Genomic DNA, 18,734 nt, shown 5'->3' with positions numbered 1-18,734 from the left:
TGGCAGCTGCGAATTTTTTTTGTTAAAACAAGAGTTGTTCAAGTGTGGCACTACCGAGCGTCTTTTTCTGCAAAGCAGTGTGCAGGTTATATTGATGACTACCGGAAATATGGAGTATTCTGTGTTGTAATGAAGCGCTGTGACTCACTCATTAGTGTGATATTACTAATGGCGTGACGCACTGCTGGATACGTCTGTAAGACGCTGAGCTCCTCTCCGCAGCACATGCACAAGAAATACAGGATGTGCGTGTAGAGGTTACAGTGTTACTGTACTAATGTTTAGGTTTGTTTAAAAGCCGAAGGTGTGCCATAATTATATATTATTTACTGAAGACTGAATGAAATCCTGTCCTGAGTCAAAGGCTTACTCATCAGTTTTGCAATTGTCTATAAATGATTTAGTCAACTATGGCATAATGCCTTATAGGGGAATATCAAGGTCTGTACTTAAGGACAGTTTTTAAGTACTTTTTCTTTACTTAAGTATTTTCATTTTATGCTAAAGTGTCCTTGAATCCCGAGTTGCTCCCCGGGGCACTTAACAGCAGCCCACTGCTCCTAAATGCTTCGGATGGGTGCAATGCAGAGGTCAAATTCCATGTATGTATATGTGACGATAGAAATAAAGTTTAAGTACCAAATTTCATGAAAACCAATCTAATAATTGAGGAGATTTTTCCCTCGAAACCACAAATGTCAAACTTGTGTTGGCGCTAAAGGAACATTCAGGGAAGTCATTAGGATTCATCCTCTAGGAACAATGATTGTCTGTATAAAATTTCATCGCAATCCATCCAATAGTTGTAATATTTCAGTCTGGACCAAACTCATATTGTCTTCCATAGAGCCACACAGCCAGCGGCTCAAAATCCTAAAATTGTCCATTTAGCCGCTTGCAGGCTAAAACCAAAGTTCTCACATTTCTTTAAGTTTGGTCTTTACAAGATGTTATGAAGTATTACATTTTACTCAGTAATATGGAGACACCAGCTAGAGAAATAAAGCAACAATCCCTCTCGTGACTTCAAGTCAATATTCATTGTCCAAAAATGCCTCCCACCCAGTGAGCTGTAGGAGCTGTATAAAAGGTATGTAGATACCTTTCATTATAAACAGATGCGTGCCATACCACTTGAACATGATTTGCGCAATAAAGCTATAAAGCAAGTCTAAATGTCAACAGAAAAACCAGCTCCAAGTGAACTCCCACACTTATGTTCCGAGGCAGAAGTCACGGTGTCCTCGTGCGACAATGTCAAGGCTGCGTGCAGCGGATTAAAGGGCATGTGTGTGTGTAGAGAGTGAGCAAATATGCCAGTTGTGCGTGTGTGCCTGCATTTTTAAACTATCTTACCAATTCAGTGACAAGTAGGAACTATAACTTTTTTGCCTTGTAGACTTAAGGGAGTTCGAATTTGGCTTATTCAACAAACTCTAATTTTAGTTGTGAGCTTCTGACAGTGTGCATGCTCTGTTGTTATTCAAATCAGATTTAGTAAGCTAACTGTTGTGATCAGATAGTGTGGTTGACCCAAACGCAGGACAATGACAAGAGGTTGGTGAAGTTGTAGAGAATTTTATTGTGAAACCTCAAGTAAGAGAGGTGGGAGTGACATGGTCTTGGCTGGCTGAGGCAGAGGGGTGATGATGGTGGAGGATAAACTGGTGAGTGGCAGGCAGATGATCCTGGGACACGGGGGAAAAAGCTGTTAATCATAGGCTTCAACAACAACATGGGAATGAACTCACGGAAAACACAGAAACCACTGAGGCCTGAAGCATGAAATACCATGGTGACTGAGACAACGATGTGGCAAGGACTGGGAGGAAAGCCAGGATTAAAATACTGTGGAATTGAGATGAGTAGATTGCTGACAGGTGTGTGCCGAGCAGGGAGCAGGTAGAGGTGACAAGCTGTTTGATGGCAGGCGTAGCCTTAGCCCAGGTTGATGACAGGACAGAAAGAGACGCACACACCAACACGTTCTCATCCCAACTCGTCACGTACTGCCGTACTGCATCAAAACCACTATAGTTGCCCTTGGTGTCACTTTAGGATTAGGCAACAAAACCACTATACCTACAAACTAGGTTTAGGAAAGAACTACATGGTTGGGCTTAAAACTACTACATTTGTACAATGAAAATGAAACAGAAAGTTTTGAACACGGGACAACAATGAACAGCTGATCGTTAACATGAAAGGGAAATTTAATGCACAGCGGTCTCCTGGATGAAAGGCTTGTGTTTGTTGGGCCCGTCCACCTCCCCTTCTGCCCAACCGGTGTGTCTTTTCGCTCTTTGAACTACGTCACCACACTCCTGCCGCACTTTCTCGGAGCATTTATTGTTGCCGCGGATTGGTTTACAGTGTAGTACATTGTAGTAGCTAAGGGGTGCCTTGTGCGGCGGTATCAAAGGCCGATGGCTGTGACAAAGACTTGGTAATTGATGCCCTGGTGAGTGCTGTTTGCAGGCAGGCAGTAAATCCTCAGACACGGAGGAAAAATCAGTTAAGAAACTACCGAGGCCTGAAGCATGAACTACAATGATAACTAAGACAATGATCTGCAAAGAATATAGGAGGAAAGCCAGGGTTGGAACACAAGGGACAACACAAGGCACACTGGGAAACAAGGCCATGACACTAACAAGGGGCCTGAATTACCTTAAACTTCTGACAGAGTCTGTCTTTCACTGCAGTCGTTTAAGAGACGTTCCCCATAAGAAAATTTACCATTGTACACATAGCACTATACTACCTACCATGGTACCCGCTGAAGTTCCACGGTACCTACCATGTCTGAGGTACCTTGGTGGGTTTATTGGTCTGACTAATATATAATCTCCAGAATCTAACTCACAGACCAAACAGGGAGCTCCTCCTAATATAGAAGGTCACAGGATTTGTACAGTAAAAAGTGATAGTCGTTCTTTAAATACCCATCATGGAAAATAATCAATCAATATTAATACATTTTCTGGCCATGACCATTTCTAGATATGATACACACACATGTACAAAGTAGTTTGTGAGTGACATTTTAAATCTAATCATAAAAGTCGGTCAGTATGTCAGTATGATTATATAATTATTTTAAATCAATTTAGAAATAAGCAGACTCAAAGTGTCCATGAGAAAAATAAATTAAATGATTAAAAACTATCAGTAAAAGTGATCGAAGCCAGATAAACAAAGCAAAACCCGCAGGGTAAAGTAAGAATATGACGTTAGAAGCAGGAAACAAAACCCAGGACGTCAGTAAGGCCTTCTGTGATTCCTGGGAAGCATCTGACACTGATGACAAAAATCTGAATCACCGTTTCAAACTAAATTTTGCAACAGCTTTAGTTGTAATCACACAAGGTTTAAAGGGCAGATACATGTAGCATGATACCAAACTAATCCTCCTATATAATGGTCTATAACAACACACTATGAACAGATACTACAATACGAGTTTGTGCACTGAATAGATATCATCCAGAATAGAAAATTACACAATTCCAGTTGTGTTCACCAAAATAGTATCTCTGCACCTGCTACAGGTCTGACATCTCTATTGCAAAACTCTGCAGCTTCTTGCCAGAGTTCATGCCCCAACAAACTAACGTAATCATTTCTATTCTTCCATTGAACTGGGTTGAGTCTGATTACTCACGCAAGCTTTACTTTGTACATGAATGAAACCGCACACCTGCAACTGTCAACAAGGAGGGGTGTCCCATCTTGTGGTGAACTGTATGTTTTTTTGGTACACATGACTTGAGGGCCTTAGTTACAATTGAGGGAAACCGGTTTTACTTTTACACTATGTGAAATACTTTTGCTCCACCCTTTCAGAGGGTTTATAAAGCGGCAGAGGTTGACAACAGGATCATAAAACCTTGCATTGAAAATAAGACACTAACGAATGGAAGGTGAGGTTTCTCTTTACAAATGCAAGCTATTTTTTATCTGCCTATTTTGTTGTTTTATCATTTAACTGTAGCCTGCCTTTTTGTATTTGATCTTTCTGTTTGACTGTTACATTTTGTATTAATCTTTTCTTCATTTGCAGACTTGAAAATGAAAAATGTCAACCTGGAAAAAGCTGAAAACATGGAGAGACACAGGACAGAGGGCTTCAGCAGCTCCAAAGCCCTGGTGGTGCGAAGAGGAGACCCGTTCAAAATCAGTCTGCAACTGAAGGGCCGAGCCTTCAACCCCAAGACCGACTCTCTGAAGGTCAAAGTTATGCTAGGTATAGTCTACATTTAGATTTTATGAATGAATGATGATGAATGGCTGTTGTATGCAACCACTCTGAACCACAATTTGAAATGCCTAACTGTCTCTTCTCTCCTCAGGCCGCCTGTATGTGGTGATGCCAGTCACTCTCTCCAAGAAGGTTTCTTCTTCCTCTTGTTGGCAAGCCTATATTGACCCAGAGGGCCTGAAACACCAGAACCCCTCCATCTTCATCTCCTCTCCGGCCTCCGCCTCGGTGGGCTGCTACAGATTTCAGTTTGTGTTCACTCAGAACGGCAAGAAGACCTGCGCATTCGGCAAATTCATCATGCTCTGCAACCCCTGGTGTCGCGGTGAGTCAACCAACCCAGTGAATTGATCAGAAGCTTCATACAAATACAGTTTTGCAGACTCAGAAGGTTTTGATGGCTTCAGCAAAACCAAAGCAGAAATGTACTTATAGACATGGTTTGTGTGGCTGAATGAGTTCATGATGATGTGTTGCATCCATTCATCACCTTTAATCACTTATTACTTCCTTTCATGGGAGTCTGATATGCACCAGCTTTACAAATATATAGGGAATAACATAAAAATGAGCTGAAGTCTTAGCATTGTGGTTTGAAATGTAAATACAGGAGGATGTACTAAATGTCAGGTTTATTTCTTGCAGAGGATGTTGTGCATATTCCCTTTGAGGACCAGAGAGAAGAGTACATCCAGAATGACTCCGGGCTGCTGTTTATAGGGACGGCTATGAACCTGGTGTCAAGACCATGGTCCTTCGATCAGGTATGAAAATCTGCTGATGAGCTTTTTTTGCAAATGTTCAATAAGGGAAAAAAATCATCAGGTTAGCGAAGGTGCTGACTCAACTCTGTGGTAATTTCTTAGGTTGTGTTCGAAGTCGCATACTAATATACTGTGTACTACTTACTCAATCAGTATGTACTGTATACTGCCTACTAAATTAACGATTCAGTATGCCATTACCAACAGACTGTTCACACTGATGTAAACTCAAGCAATAAGTCTTTACTCTGCATCGCATGACCATATCACTCACGATGTTACCGGTCTGAGCTACTGATGAATTAAAATTGTTTATCACAAATGCAAATCAACATTCCACTCAATTTCATATTTTCCAGTAGCCTGTTATTTTAAGGCAAATTAAAATAATAAATATTTTCGTGTTAAATATGTTTTTCTACAGTAGCCTACACGATATAGGCCTTCTGTATATGCAATCCTGTCTCCATCAAAATGGTCGCAGTTTTAAACAGTTTTAAACAGTTTTAAACACGTGGTTACAGTTGTAAATTGAAACAAAATAAAATGAAAAATGCAACAAAACTACAGCGGTAGGTTTAATAAAAAAAACAAACATAATTCCAAACGTAATTGAGAATGCAGTTTAGTTGTATGGGAATGTAATTTTTAGAAGACAAAGCTGGTATGTGAGATGTGAGCTCCCGCGTTTTCCCTCTTAACTGTACCTTAAGGTCACTCGCCATCATTCGTATTTCAAGTCAAGTCAATTTTATCTATATAGCCCAGTTATCTAATAAGTGGCATTTCACAGTAAAGTATCGCTTGTGTCCACTTACAGTATATACTTTTAAAACTAGTAATTGGATTAAACATGAAGCACGTATTTATTTATCAGAATATGCTCCAAATTGGTCACTATATGTTTAGTTAATCCTCTCATTTCTTTCTCTCTACCTGTGCAGTTTGAGCCTGGTGTTCTGGAGACGTGTCTGAATCTGCTCCAAGTCAGCCCCCAGCACCAGAAGAACAGGAGAATGGACTACCTGAACCGAAACAACCCCGTCTACATCAGCCGGGTCGTGTCTGCCATGGTGGGTACAAACACAACTTCAACACATAAACTTCCAGATATGAATATAAATCACTAGCTACCAGTGTTCTGTTTCATCAATGTTTTTATTTACTTTGTATGACATCAGGAGCGTATCACTGCTTATTAAAAACATGTTGCATCTTGAACAGGAACACTGTGTTCTGCAGATAAAAACACACCTGCTGCAGGTTTAGAAAACGTAATGTCACGTGCAGGCACGCTATAATTACTGCAATAAAAAAAAAAAGTGGTTATTAAACTTCCACTCTGAATCAGAATCATCTGGGAAGATGATGAGATGTCCCAACTTGCTTTATGATGTTTGGGAACTGCAGATGGAAAATTACATTTATCTTCTCTTTTATGTTCAGATCAACAGCGAGGACGACCGTGGCGTGCTGCAAGGGAAGTGGGAAGGTGACTACAAACAAGGAGTTAATCCATCCTTGTGGACTGGGAGTGGGGACATCTTGACACAGTGGGCTGAGTCTGGTTACAGCCCAGTCAAATATGGACAGTGCTGGGTGTTTGCAGCCGTCATGTGCACAGGTGATTATATCATGATGAAGCAAAAGTTACTGAAATCATATAAAAATATCAGTCAAGCGCTTTTAACTCTTTACTTTTGTACAAATCTTCAATAACCAGTACTAAACCTATGACATAATGATTGATGTCTTAACAGTCATGTTCACATACCACCTCATTTTTTCCATTACACAATGTTCAGACGTATTCATCAGTGTGTAAACATCTGTTTGTTTTTTTAATCACGTCTTTCAGTGATGAGAGTTCTTGGCATTCCTTGCCGCGTCGTCACAAACTTCAACTCTGCCCACGACACCAACGACAACCTGGTGATTGAGGAGTACTACAGCGAAACAGGGCAGAAGCTGAACCGCAGCAAAGACAGCATATGGTGAGTAGGGATTTAACCTTTGACCTTTAACCTCAGTTTACTTGGCAAATATGATCAACAGTACTTTGTGAAAGTGACCCTGGCTTATTAAATCACTTTTTAAATAAAAAAAAAACGCCTCTTAATGCTTTGTGATATCTTATTTTGCCTCTTCTTCACAGGAACTTCCATGTTTGGGTGGAGTGCTGGATGACTCGCCGGGATCTGGGATCTGGGATGGATGGCTGGCAGGTTCTGGACCCGACCCCCCAGGAGAGGAGCAGAGGTGTGCAACAAATTTCTCCCTTTTTTAATCATGCTTGAATGTGTTTTCTTGAACAAACATCACCATAACCTTCTTTTTCTTCCTTTCTTTTACCCTAGGAGTGTTCTGCTGTGGCCCGGCCCCAGTCAAAGCAATCAAGGATCGGCGTATCGACCTGTTTTTCGACATCCCCTTCGTCTACGCCGAGGTAAACGCCGACGTCCACTCAATCGTGGTGAGCGAGGGTCGTGTGGTCAGCTACAGCAAGGACACGGAGAGGGTGGGATCCCTCATCTGCACCAAAGCGGTGGGCTCCCCCAGACACCAGAACATCACAGGAGACTACAAATACATCAAAAGTATGAACACAGAACACAGAAATTCATTCATTTGCTCACTAGAGAAGTGTCACTCTAAGGCATAAATACTCACAATGTTCTTTCAATCTTTACAACATAGGCCCGACTTCAACACTTTCATCAAGATGTTCCACAATATCAGATGACTCAACGTTACACAGAGGTAATTTTGAATACAATAATCGGACTATTCGTCATCTGTTTAAAAACAATGTCATCATCTCACGCACTGGCTTTCTTTATGTTTATTTCACAGGCTCGTCCAAGGGTGTGTCAGTCGTCCTGATCCTGGATAAAGCTGTTGTTGCCGGGGAGCCCGTCCGCTTCACGGTGAAGGTCATCAACAAGCAGAGGGTGGCCAAGATGATGAAGGTGCATCTCAACGCCCAGGCTAAAGAATACAACAACAGCCCCTCAGACACCTTCTGGGAAACCCACGGCGTCGTGCAGCTGGCACCCATGGAAGGTAAATTCACCTTTCACTCATCTATACAGACTTTCACATCCAACCTCAAACAATTAGACAATTAATTGATCAGTCAATTGTCACTAAATTAATTGGCACATATTGTGAGAATCGTGGTTTAAATGTTTTTCTTTCTTCCCTCTGTCTTTCCAGTCAAGGTTATTCAGCAGCAGATCCTCCCAGCCCAGTATGAGGACGTGGTGGGAGACGACTTGATCAACCTCGCAGTGGTCCTGGAGGACGTAGCCAGTCATGAGCGGTTCCTGGCCTCGGAGGAGTTGAATATCGCCAGCCCTCAGCTCAACATAGAGGTAACTTTTAGATACCAAATAATATTCTAAACAAAGGGATACATTATTCGCAAAGGATCCAAAATATTTGCTTCTCTGATGTGATGGTGCAGCAGCTTGATAGCTGTATAGGAAACAGACAGAATGCATTGACTCACTTTAGAGATATTTGAGGGGTAATTAAAGGGACTTATCAGGGTTCACTAACATAAATGTGTCCTTCAGATTGCAGATGAAGACTCCATCGTGTCTAACAAAGAGCAGGTTGCCGCCGTGACCTTCACCAACCCGTTTTCTCACCCGGTGAGCGGAGTACTGACTGTAGCCGGGGCCGGGCTGATCCGGAAAAAGGTCCACTTCAGGTAAGAATGAAGGACTTCTTGTCTTCATTTTTTTTCATGTACAGGTTCAATGTTTAATGACCTCAGCATCACGAATGGCTGCACAATGAATGGGCTGAGGAATGCTCAAATATAGGAGTGTCACCGTGACATGACGGCACAGCGTGTCTTTGTTGGAGGAATGTAGGCTTGTTACACTTGCATTGTCCTGCTCATGTTTGTGTTCAGGCGTGCGTGGCGAGGCAAGTCAACAAAATGTTCCACTGCTTTGAGCTGATCGGGGCCAATAATTATTTACAGGCACTAAAGGGGTTATTTAAGGCTGTGTGTGATTAGACAAAACTATAATCTTACAATGTGTGCTTAGACATTCACATGGTAATAATTGTAGCTCAGCTGTCGCAAGCAAAATTAGAGCCTGTGTCAGCTATTCGTGATCACTGCATACTGTAGTACTTGAGCATCTTGTGAACTCTTTTCTTTCTTCTCTGTGTGTTCCTGCAGGATGCTCCCACTGCGTCCAGGAGGCAGCGTGGTGCAGCGCATCGACTTCATTCCCAGCAAGGTGGGAACAAAGATGCTGCAGGCCAGCCTGTCACTCTCACACGTCAACTCCACTATCAGAGGCTACAAGATGGTCTCCGTCAACAGAGCTTAAATTCTGTTTTTGGATGTGTTTTTTTGCTCAGGTGTCACATTTGGGTACGATACATTTGATGTCAGTGTTTTCCTTTTTCGTTTTATATATATTTATGATGTAAAAACTAAGTCACCCAACTGAAGGCCAGAACATGGCAACCCGGTGGCAGCATCAGTCGCAGAGGAAACATTCAGATTATTGTCAACCCTCATGTTTTTCTATTGCTTTGTTAGATATAAATGTGAATGTAAATTATATTTATTTATTGATATATATTATGCTATTTATGTGTTCAAGCCATGAAAATCAACACTTTTTAACAAACATGTCTACTTGGATAATTGTGATTTTTGCTTTGTTTGAAAAATAAAATAATAAAAAAAAGTGTTTATATCTACTAAGTGTGACATTTATTCTGACTGTCAAATATACAGTATATATGTATTTATGTTATTGCAGTTCTTTTCCTGCCCTGAAGAGGGCAACCTTTCCTCAAAAAAAGGTACATTTTAGTTCAGTCTGAATGAAATACTTCTAATTACATGTAATTCACACAAGGATCATTCCATATTTATTTAATTGTCATTCAAATCCCTCGTTTCACACGCCTCTGTGAAATTAAATCAAACTCGACTCACCTTTCCCAACGATGCAATTAATTTATTTTGTATTAATCTATTTGAACTGTCTGTCAAAACAAATCGACAATAATAAAGCATTATATACAAATCATAGCTAAGCTGACAGGCAGTGTAATCGGCACATGCACAACCAGTTCATCTATATTACAAACGGGTTATTAGGAAATGAAAAGAAGGAGAGTTAAAACATGACAACATATACAACCCAGAATCAAAAGGAAGGATTCAAGCACCAGCCTATAATACAGCATCTTCAAGACAACGTCTTATCAAAACAGTTTTACAAGAGCACATTTTTGGTCTTTGAAAGGGATAGTTTTATGCCGAGCTCCCAAACTGTTTATACCTGATTGTGTTGTGAATTTAACCAATAATAAATAGCTCACATTTTAATGGTAAAATACAATCAGACTATTTTCAATAGCCTCTACCTATGAGGAGAATATTATCTGACATTTATCATGAATAAAACAATTCTAAAATAATAGTGAAGGCAAAATCTATCCCACGTAATATCATAATTTTAGGTCTAATTTTGTTTTTAAAATAGTGTTGGTCAGTGGAAACCGGGTTTAGTCTCACGACAAATACAAAAAAGACACAGCAGAACAAACTAACAACAATCGGAGCTTTTTTATCCATGCAGACACTGTGTTCAATAAACAGGATGTACAATTTTTCAGTGCATCACTTTTTTTTTGTTTGTACAAAAGTGGGACACCTTTGATAAAGTTGAGATGAACTGAAGTTTAAAAAAAGGAAAAAAGTTTTGTTTTTTTTAAAGCATTTGCAGTTTTAACCATAGTTCCCTGGGGTTAGTTATGAAGCGTTGGTCCCTTGTTTGTCTTTGGTCTTTTATTTTGGTCCATGTGTCATCGATACACTGCAGCCTCGCTTCGAAATCCTCACAGTTCCTTTGGCTTTAAAGTGAAATTGTCTGCCTGGATGCTGCTCATCAGGGATCAAACACCTTGCACCAGACTTTGAAATAGCAATACTGACTCTGAATCAGTCTCTAGGGGGCGGCTTCACCTGATAGCTGCACTCAGGAGTTCAGGAGCTTCTCATGATTTAGGTGGAAGAGCAGAGAGCGTGACCGCTGGTGCCCTCTAGAGGTAGTCCAGCTCCAGTGCATGGCTCAGAGCCTCGAGGTCGGCCCGACAGGACACCCTCCAGAACGGCATGTTCTTCTGAGAAAACAAAAAATAAAGTTTTAAATGTATGCAGGTTTAATGTAAAACATGATAACTTAAAGGCAAGCTTTAGCTGCAGATGCAGTGCAGATGTGAATTATGGACTGTGGTTTAGAGGCGGATTATAGTATGTGACATAGTACACGTGGATAACATGTCGGCCTATAATGTACAAAAGCTTAATGCAAAAAAATTGCTGAACTGCCAAAACCAGGAGAAAGTCTGACATTTCAATGCAAAGATTATATATATATATATAAAAAAAACAAGCTCAGAGACAGGAGCGGCAGAAATTGAGTGTGTCTTAAAGTTAACTGATTAGTTGAGGCCCATCTTTCAGCAGTCACAGTCATAAAAAACAGATTGAGTTATACCTTCTTGGCCACGGACTCTTCTTCGGCTCCGTCTCCTATCACCACGTACACCGCTCTCCGACCAAACCTCTGAGAGACACGCTCAAAACAGCTCTCTTTGCCTTTGAAAAGGGGGAAAATCAGTGTTGAAAATATTAAAATTAGGGCTGTCAATCAATTAAAATATTTAATCGTGATTAATCGCAAATGAATCACACATTTTTCATCTTTTCAAAATGTACCTTAAAGGGAGATTTGTCAACATGGGAGTGGGCAAATACCATTACTTTATACAAATGTATGTATTTATTTATTATTGGAAATTAATTAACAACACAAAACAATAACAAATATTGTCCAGAAACCCTCACAGGTACTGCATTTAGCATAAAAAATATGCTCAAATCATAACATGGCAAACTCAAGCACCAACAGGCAACAACAGCTGTCAGTGTGTCAGTGTGCTGACTTGACTATGACTTGCCCCAAACTACATGTGATTATCATAAAGTGTTCATGTCTGTAAAGGGGAGACTCGTGGGTACCCATAGAACCCATTTTCATTCACATATCTTGAAGTCAGAGGTCAAGGGACCACTTTGAAAATGGCCATCCGGTTTTTCCTCGCCAAAATTTAGCGAGCGTTATATAGCGTTTTTAGAGTGTTAATTAGTGGCAATAAAATAAATTTGCGTTAACGTGTTAACTTTTACAGCCCTAATTAAAATAGCACCTTTGAAAAAAGATGATTGGATTTTGATTAATCATGATTGTTATTTTCTTTCGTTGTTTCCTCACCTGTCTTGGTGGCACTGTATATGTTCTCTATGGGGAAAGCAGCGCCCAGACCGTACAGTAACACCTTGGAGAGGGCTGGGATGAGCTGGGTGGTGGTCACCAACACGTTCACACAGTTAAGCCTGGAAAAGGACACATTTATATTACGGTTAAGTTATGACACATCAGGGAACTGACATTCATTCAACTCATAACTGAATAACAGCTAACAGCTAATCGACCTGCTGGTGTAAATGAAGCCTGAACTGACCTGGAGTTGATGAGAGCCAGGGCTTTGAGTGCCTGAGTCAGCCACAGGTCGGTCAGGACCTCCATCTCTCTCCTCAGCTGTAACCACTCTTCTCGCTTGGGGCTGCCCAGCAAACCTGCCCATCAGGGAGAAGCACAAGCTCGATGGTCAGTCTTTGAAACAAAGACATGGAGGACATGAACCCGTATAGCTGCGATGCATAAAGAAATCTAATTTACTGAGAGGTTGCAAAACCTTATTTTGACAGCAGGACTGTCTGCAGTCTTTGGTTGGACGATTCTCACACAACATCCTCGAGCCAAAACCTCAGACATATGGTTTCCAGCAGAGGACAGCAGCCAGCTGTAATCAGCAGCGCACCAGGGTCCATACTGAACAACAACTTGTGACTCATTATCCTAGCTGACAAACAAACCTGTCTCCTTCCATTAAGCTTTTTCACTACATCCTGATCCAATTAATTTAATGCGTTAGTAATGAACCCAATTATTTTGACAAAGACTCCTCTCGGAAGGAGCAGGTGTTTATCGTCATATTCTCACAGCATTTTCATCACTAATAGAGGTTTGGTTGAGGCACAAACTGGAGCTTTGAAAATACAAAATGTACTTTTCCGAAGCAGGAAGCGTGTATAACTTGATACGGTGCGAGGAAAAACAAAGAGAAAACCCAGACAAATCACTGTGGTCTGAAGCTGAGCTGTGCTCAAAATGAACTCTAGCTAGTGGCCTAGCAGCAACAGGTAAACATTTATGTGTGTGTCTATAATGAGATTAATCGCAACATTATCTCACTGTGTTACTTAAAGGGCAGGTCCATTATTATTACTTTTTTAAAAGTTTTTTTTATATCATCCTGTAGCTTCCCAGTGTTGTTTCTTATGTATTTAAATCCAAATTTGATCAAAGTAAGTATGTTTTAGCGTCAAAATGCTATTATCCCACGTGACCTGACATAGGTTTCTGCATGATGAAGCTGCTACATATACAGTTTATATACATCCTGATAGTCAGTGTATTAACGTTACATAAAGCAACTTAAATGGCGGTCGACACGTTCCCTGTTTGGAGAAGCAGACAGGATTACCGGCACTGAAGCTAAGCATTGTACTGCTGTTTGGACGCCACGTTAGTTTGGATCTCAAAGTCCCACAATAACACAAACTAAGCGATCGATGCAGCAGTAGACCAGCAACTCCCGTGTTCTGCGAATTTTTGTGAATGTAGTCTGGTGGCATTGAAGACATATATAGATATAACGGCTTCAGTTCCCATTCGGAAAAGCGTTGAACATATTCTAAATATAACGTACACTTAAACTGATATTGATTGATTAAAACTGATATAACATTTGGCTAAAATACATTTCTTTGCTGCTCCCGTCCACAGCCGCTTTACCTCGCCGTCAGACAGCCCTTTCCGACGGGGAACTGAAGCTGTTATATCGCTCTCTTCAAAGCCACCAGACTACATTCACAAAAACAGCAATTTCACCTCTTAGAACACAGGAGTATACACACAACCCCACTTCAAAATCTGAACCAACTTTTTCAGTTATTTCCAAACTTGGCATAGCTACTTTTGACTCAGCTAGTGCTCACATTATTCATAACCTTATTGATTAGCCTACTTTGGAAACCTACGACATTGCTTTTTGCTAACGGCTGAGTGGGCGTTTCTATTATAAAAAGCCCGGAAGAGAACGCAGATGGACCCGTCATTGCATTTCTCGCATTATTTGTTCAGATTTTGTTGCTAGAAAACCACATATAACCCTTTTTAAACCTCAGAGAAAATAAATACCAATGTTTCCTGTACACAGCAGTTAGCGGAGCTTACCCCCAACATTATTCTTGTATGTGTTGTAGATTTCCTTGACTCTGCGGTATCGGAAAGCCAGCTTCCTCATCCAGTCCACCCCTCCGTGAACCCCCGACCCCAGGCACAGAGAGCCGGCCCCCGCTGGGCTCTGGAAGCCGTCCGATCCAAAGTTGTAAGTGCTGCAGGATCACAATACAGGAAGCAGTCAGGATACAGCTCATAAAGACACAAGCTGCATTTTTCCAGAGCATCTTATAGTAGCACTATCATTGGTGTTTCAGGGGGGGATGCTCTAAGAACTGGTACAGCTATATTCATGGATACAGTTTCTTGCTCTAGGAATTGATTCAAGCTATTCGGGTTATTATGAACAAGAAAGCAGCACTTGAACCATTCATCAGATTTAGGGAGGTGTGCCAGTGCAACCGCAAAAATTTCAGGGACACGAAACGCTGTAAAATTGAGTTTTTAGCCGTGAATGAAAAAGCTTTGTCGGTAAGAAATCATGAAGTATATACATTCAGCACGGCTAGGATAAATATAAAAACATCTTTGAGAATGAAAAGGGCCAAGTTCAATAAAATAAATACGTCAAAAAAAGTACTTTGGTAGAGTCTGGCTCTTTCTCCAATCACTCCTAAAAGTGTCCTAAAGTGCTTCAACAAGTTTATGCAATAAAACGTCTGGACCGAGGCAGACGGAGGGAATGATAAAGAGATATTTTGATGAGAAATGAAAGCGTTGGATAATCCTGTGACATACTATATGCCTGTGGAAGTCGGGGGAAAATAAAAGACATGCACATGCTTGCATGCATGAAGACACACAGACGCGCACAAACTCTTTGTCTCATCTCCCTGCTTTTTTTTTTGCTCCTCCTGTGCACTAAAACCCAGAGGGCAAGTCTGGTTCACAAGCCACAGCAGAACTGACAGAGTCTCTGAGTACAGTAACACAGTAGACGCTTTACCTCAGGTCCTGTCCGTTGTCGTCTGACGCCACGTCATCAATATGAACCTGGTCACATTCCTGGGAAATGAAAAGGAGAGCGGATATGTGAGGAGATCCATTTCAGAGCTGGAGCCCTGTACAGGCAGGTCTCTCCCCTTTAGGGGAGCCTGCGGGGTGACAGCAATAGCTACAGAAATAATAAAAAAAAAGAGCTCAAATAAAAAACAAGGAAGGAGGAAATAAGATGTCAGGACGCGGGACGGCGAGGCGCCGGAGATACAGGACAGTCGACACGGCGGTGCATTCTGGTGTATAACCACGTAGTAAATTAAGTAAAGTGAATCTGCATTTTTTTTATAGTGCGTCCAATATTTTTGTTAAAAAACTCCTCTGAAGAAAGGCCCATTGTCTTTGACAAGCACAGTTGGTGTGCATGTTGTTCCTCTCCATTGGACGTTAAAGCGAGCAACCAAACCGCAGCGATTCAAACCACACTGGAGCTTAAACATGTAGTTACGGCCAAAACACCTTCAGCAGTATGCAGTTCAATCAGAAACATGAAAACAGCTGTTAAGATTGGATATGTAGGATAAAAACAGGGAGCATAAATTCATCATATCTAACAATGACTGTCTCCTAAAAAATACTGAAATCTCTCTTATGTGTTTGTCTTTAGTCCAGATTCAAGCCTCCAAGTCCCACAAACTTCTATCTTTCACAACCATTAGTGCAAAAAACAAAAAAAAAAGTCCTAGTGGAACTTCTAGTTGTCACCCAGCGACCCGCGACAGACGGGGTCTCCTATCACCTTTCAGCCATCGTGAGCCAGACGGAGACGCTACCTCATCTTCCTCCATCTCCACATAACTCAATTCCCCGGGGCTGCAACCCACCTCCCACTCAGGTGCCATCCGCCCCTGCAAAGCTGCTACTATACTGACTGACCATACCATACACTGAAACTCAGAGCAGCTCCACTCAGTGAGACCATTCTCATTTTAATTCAGTTTAGAGCTGCATCGATTAGTTGTCAACTATTAAATTAAAGGTGCTACTGATAACATTCAGCCACGAGATGTCGCATTTCCCTCCCCCGTTCCGTTGCATTTACTTCAAAACAAGTTGTTGCCAGGCACGTACCGTCAATCTCAGCTGTTTATTTGTTTTTTACACACTAACTGACGACACAGAGACACCACGTGATACCAACGTTGTTTTATTATTGGCTAACAAGCCTTCAGATATCTCCTACAGAGATAAACAAAACATTCATTTTGGACCGGCCAAAATTTTTAAAATGATTAATTTACAATAAAAAAAAATTTTGTAGGAGAAGCCATACTTTTATTTAGCGCCTTTCTAAAAGCTCTGTCGATGTAATATTTAAAAAAAATAAAAAATGTGTCTACATAAAAATGTTATCAATAAGTTCCCTTTAGCTTCTTAAATGTGAATATTTTCTGGTTTCTTTACTCCTCTTTGACAGTAAACTGAATATCTTTGAGTTGTGGACGAAACAAGACATTTGAGGACGTCATCTTGGGCTTTGGGAAACACTGAAAATAGTCGACAGATTAATTAACAATGAAAATAATCGTTAGTTGCAGCCCTAATCCAGTTTTAAGAGCTGGAAATTAAATGGAATATATCTGTTTTTTTCTATAGGAAAATTTCAACTGGAAATTCTGACTTTGATTAATCAGGCCTGCATGGCCCATTACAATTATGTGATCATCGGTATTACAGTTATGACAGCAGCGATAACCCTCGTAGCTGCTGATGTAGCTACTGACATGCAGGAAGGACAAGATAATTGTCCCTCAAGACTTAACAGCGGTTGTCAGCCCGCTCTGGCCTGCTGCTTTACAGATTTACTGAGCCCTGACAACAAAAGAGGGGATAAGAACCGGGTTTGCAAATGGCTTTGTTGGCTCCTTTCCCTCCTCTTGACTGTTCCTCCTCCCATTTGACTAATTTTCCTCTCGGATGCTCAGACACACACCTATAATTACAGCACAAAGTGTACTTGTTCTCTCTCTCTCTGTCCCTCTCTAATCTTTTTTTTTCTTTGTCAGAACAAGGCCATAGGAATTCAAGATGAAAAGCACATGAACTTTTCAGTCACTAGCAGGTAGTAAAACTGCATTTTAATGACCACTTGAGGAGTCATCGTTTTTAGAGGTTGCACCAAAGTTCATGTAAACTCTGGTGGATTTTTAGGGCAGCAGGTTGGTAGGTCTAACGGTAAGAGCCCGTATGCCAGCAGTTAACAACCTCTCCTTTTAATATTCTTGCTCAACTGAGGAGGGCAAATTGTTTGGAAAATGCTGTAGTAAGAATTAATACAGGATAGATGCTGTGTGAGGGGGTTTCTACAATGAGTGCTACTGTGCTTTATGCCAGGTAAGAAAACAGCACCCAAATGTCAAACCTCTTGCTAGGCTGTTGCAGGGAAGGATTTCTGGTATGCCAGCGTATACTGTTGGATATGTTCTCACTGCTGCCATTTTCCATCTTACTGGAAATAAATCTAAGTTTAAAAAAGAAAAATGCAGAGTGCTGCGACGGGAATATGAAATAAGTAAGTGGTGATAAAAAGTTAACAAAACCAATTTGAATCCTGCAATTTTCTAAACATGCTCCCTTCACACTTTTTTTTGCTTTATGAGCCAATTATCACTCAGATTTAAAAACTCACCTCCAAGTCGTTGAAGAAGAGTCTCGAGTCGGCCAGGTTGAAGATCATCTCCTCCATCCACAAACCAAGAGACACTGCCTTTGAGGAGTCCTGACGCGCACAAACACACAAACACACAGACACACAGAATTATTAACTTGCGTTGAAAGTCACACTACACAGTTTTACTACAAGTTGCTGTGTACACTACTGCAGAGGTTCTCAATCTTTTTGCAGATAAGGACCTCTTATAAGATAAAGAATATACCAACAACCCCCTCATGTTTGTCCCTGGACTAATTTGACGTAGCCTATTTTTTTTAAATTACACAAAGATATTAGACATGTAGTAAACATATTCGCAGAGTTATAGATTTGTTAGATTAGAACGTAATCGATGAACTATTATAATGTAGATTTAAAAACTAAAATATTATTCATTGGACTATGAAGCCTTTTGTTAAAAAAATAAATAATATAATAATAAATAATAATTTGAGAATCACTGCACTAATGCATCTGTTATTTGTCACAAATGAGGTATAATAAATCAAATTAATGAATTAATCACCCAACACAATTTATTTCCTATCAATCAAATGTGTCTTGGCGTGGGTGTACTGTATATATATGTATTTATGTCTTGAGGCATGTTCAGTGTATTTATATTGTGGTAACAAATCCCCTCTCAG

At 40.7% G+C, this 18,734-nt stretch overlaps 2 protein-coding genes across 3 annotated transcripts in view; one reads left to right on the top strand and one right to left on the bottom strand.

The window, feature by feature from the left end:
* Positions 1-3,765: 3,765 nt before the first annotated feature.
* On the top strand, positions 3,766-9,756 carry tgm5l (transglutaminase 5, like). Its single transcript, XM_037782319.1, has 14 exons — positions 3,766-3,923; positions 4,064-4,246; positions 4,353-4,586; positions 4,907-5,025; positions 5,970-6,098; positions 6,472-6,649; positions 6,884-7,019; positions 7,181-7,284; positions 7,383-7,622; positions 7,723-7,785; positions 7,879-8,088; positions 8,242-8,399; positions 8,604-8,740; positions 9,224-9,756. The coding sequence occupies exons 1-14, from the start codon at positions 3,917-3,919 to the stop codon at positions 9,375-9,377; spliced, it is 2,052 nt and encodes a 683-aa protein (XP_037638247.1). The 5' UTR covers positions 3,766-3,916; the 3' UTR covers positions 9,378-9,756.
* A 237-nt stretch (positions 9,757-9,993) lies between these two features.
* eya2 (EYA transcriptional coactivator and phosphatase 2) overlaps positions 9,994-18,734 on the bottom strand; it is a 33,430-nt gene continuing 24,689 nt past the window's right edge. For both annotated transcript variants that reach the window (XM_037782333.1, XM_037782342.1), the window contains exons 10-16: positions 18,064-18,153; positions 15,385-15,443; positions 14,433-14,593; positions 12,595-12,709; positions 12,345-12,466; positions 11,568-11,668; positions 9,994-11,190 (exon numbers count right to left, since the gene is read on the bottom strand). In XM_037782333.1, coding sequence (XP_037638261.1) covers positions 11,110-11,190; positions 11,568-11,668; positions 12,345-12,466; positions 12,595-12,709; positions 14,433-14,593; positions 15,385-15,443; positions 18,064-18,153 — 729 coding nt within the window. In that variant the 3' untranslated portion in view covers positions 9,994-11,109. The remainder of the gene's footprint in view (positions 11,191-11,567; positions 11,669-12,344; positions 12,467-12,594; positions 12,710-14,432; positions 14,594-15,384; positions 15,444-18,063; positions 18,154-18,734) is intronic.

Source organism: Sebastes umbrosus, chromosome 1, assembly GCF_015220745.1.
Source record: "Sebastes umbrosus isolate fSebUmb1 chromosome 1, fSebUmb1.pri, whole genome shotgun sequence".
Lineage (NCBI taxonomy): Eukaryota > Metazoa > Chordata > Actinopteri > Perciformes > Sebastidae > Sebastes > Sebastes umbrosus.
Note: the sequence above shows the minus strand (reverse complement) of the source record. Positions and strands in the feature narration are given on the sequence as shown.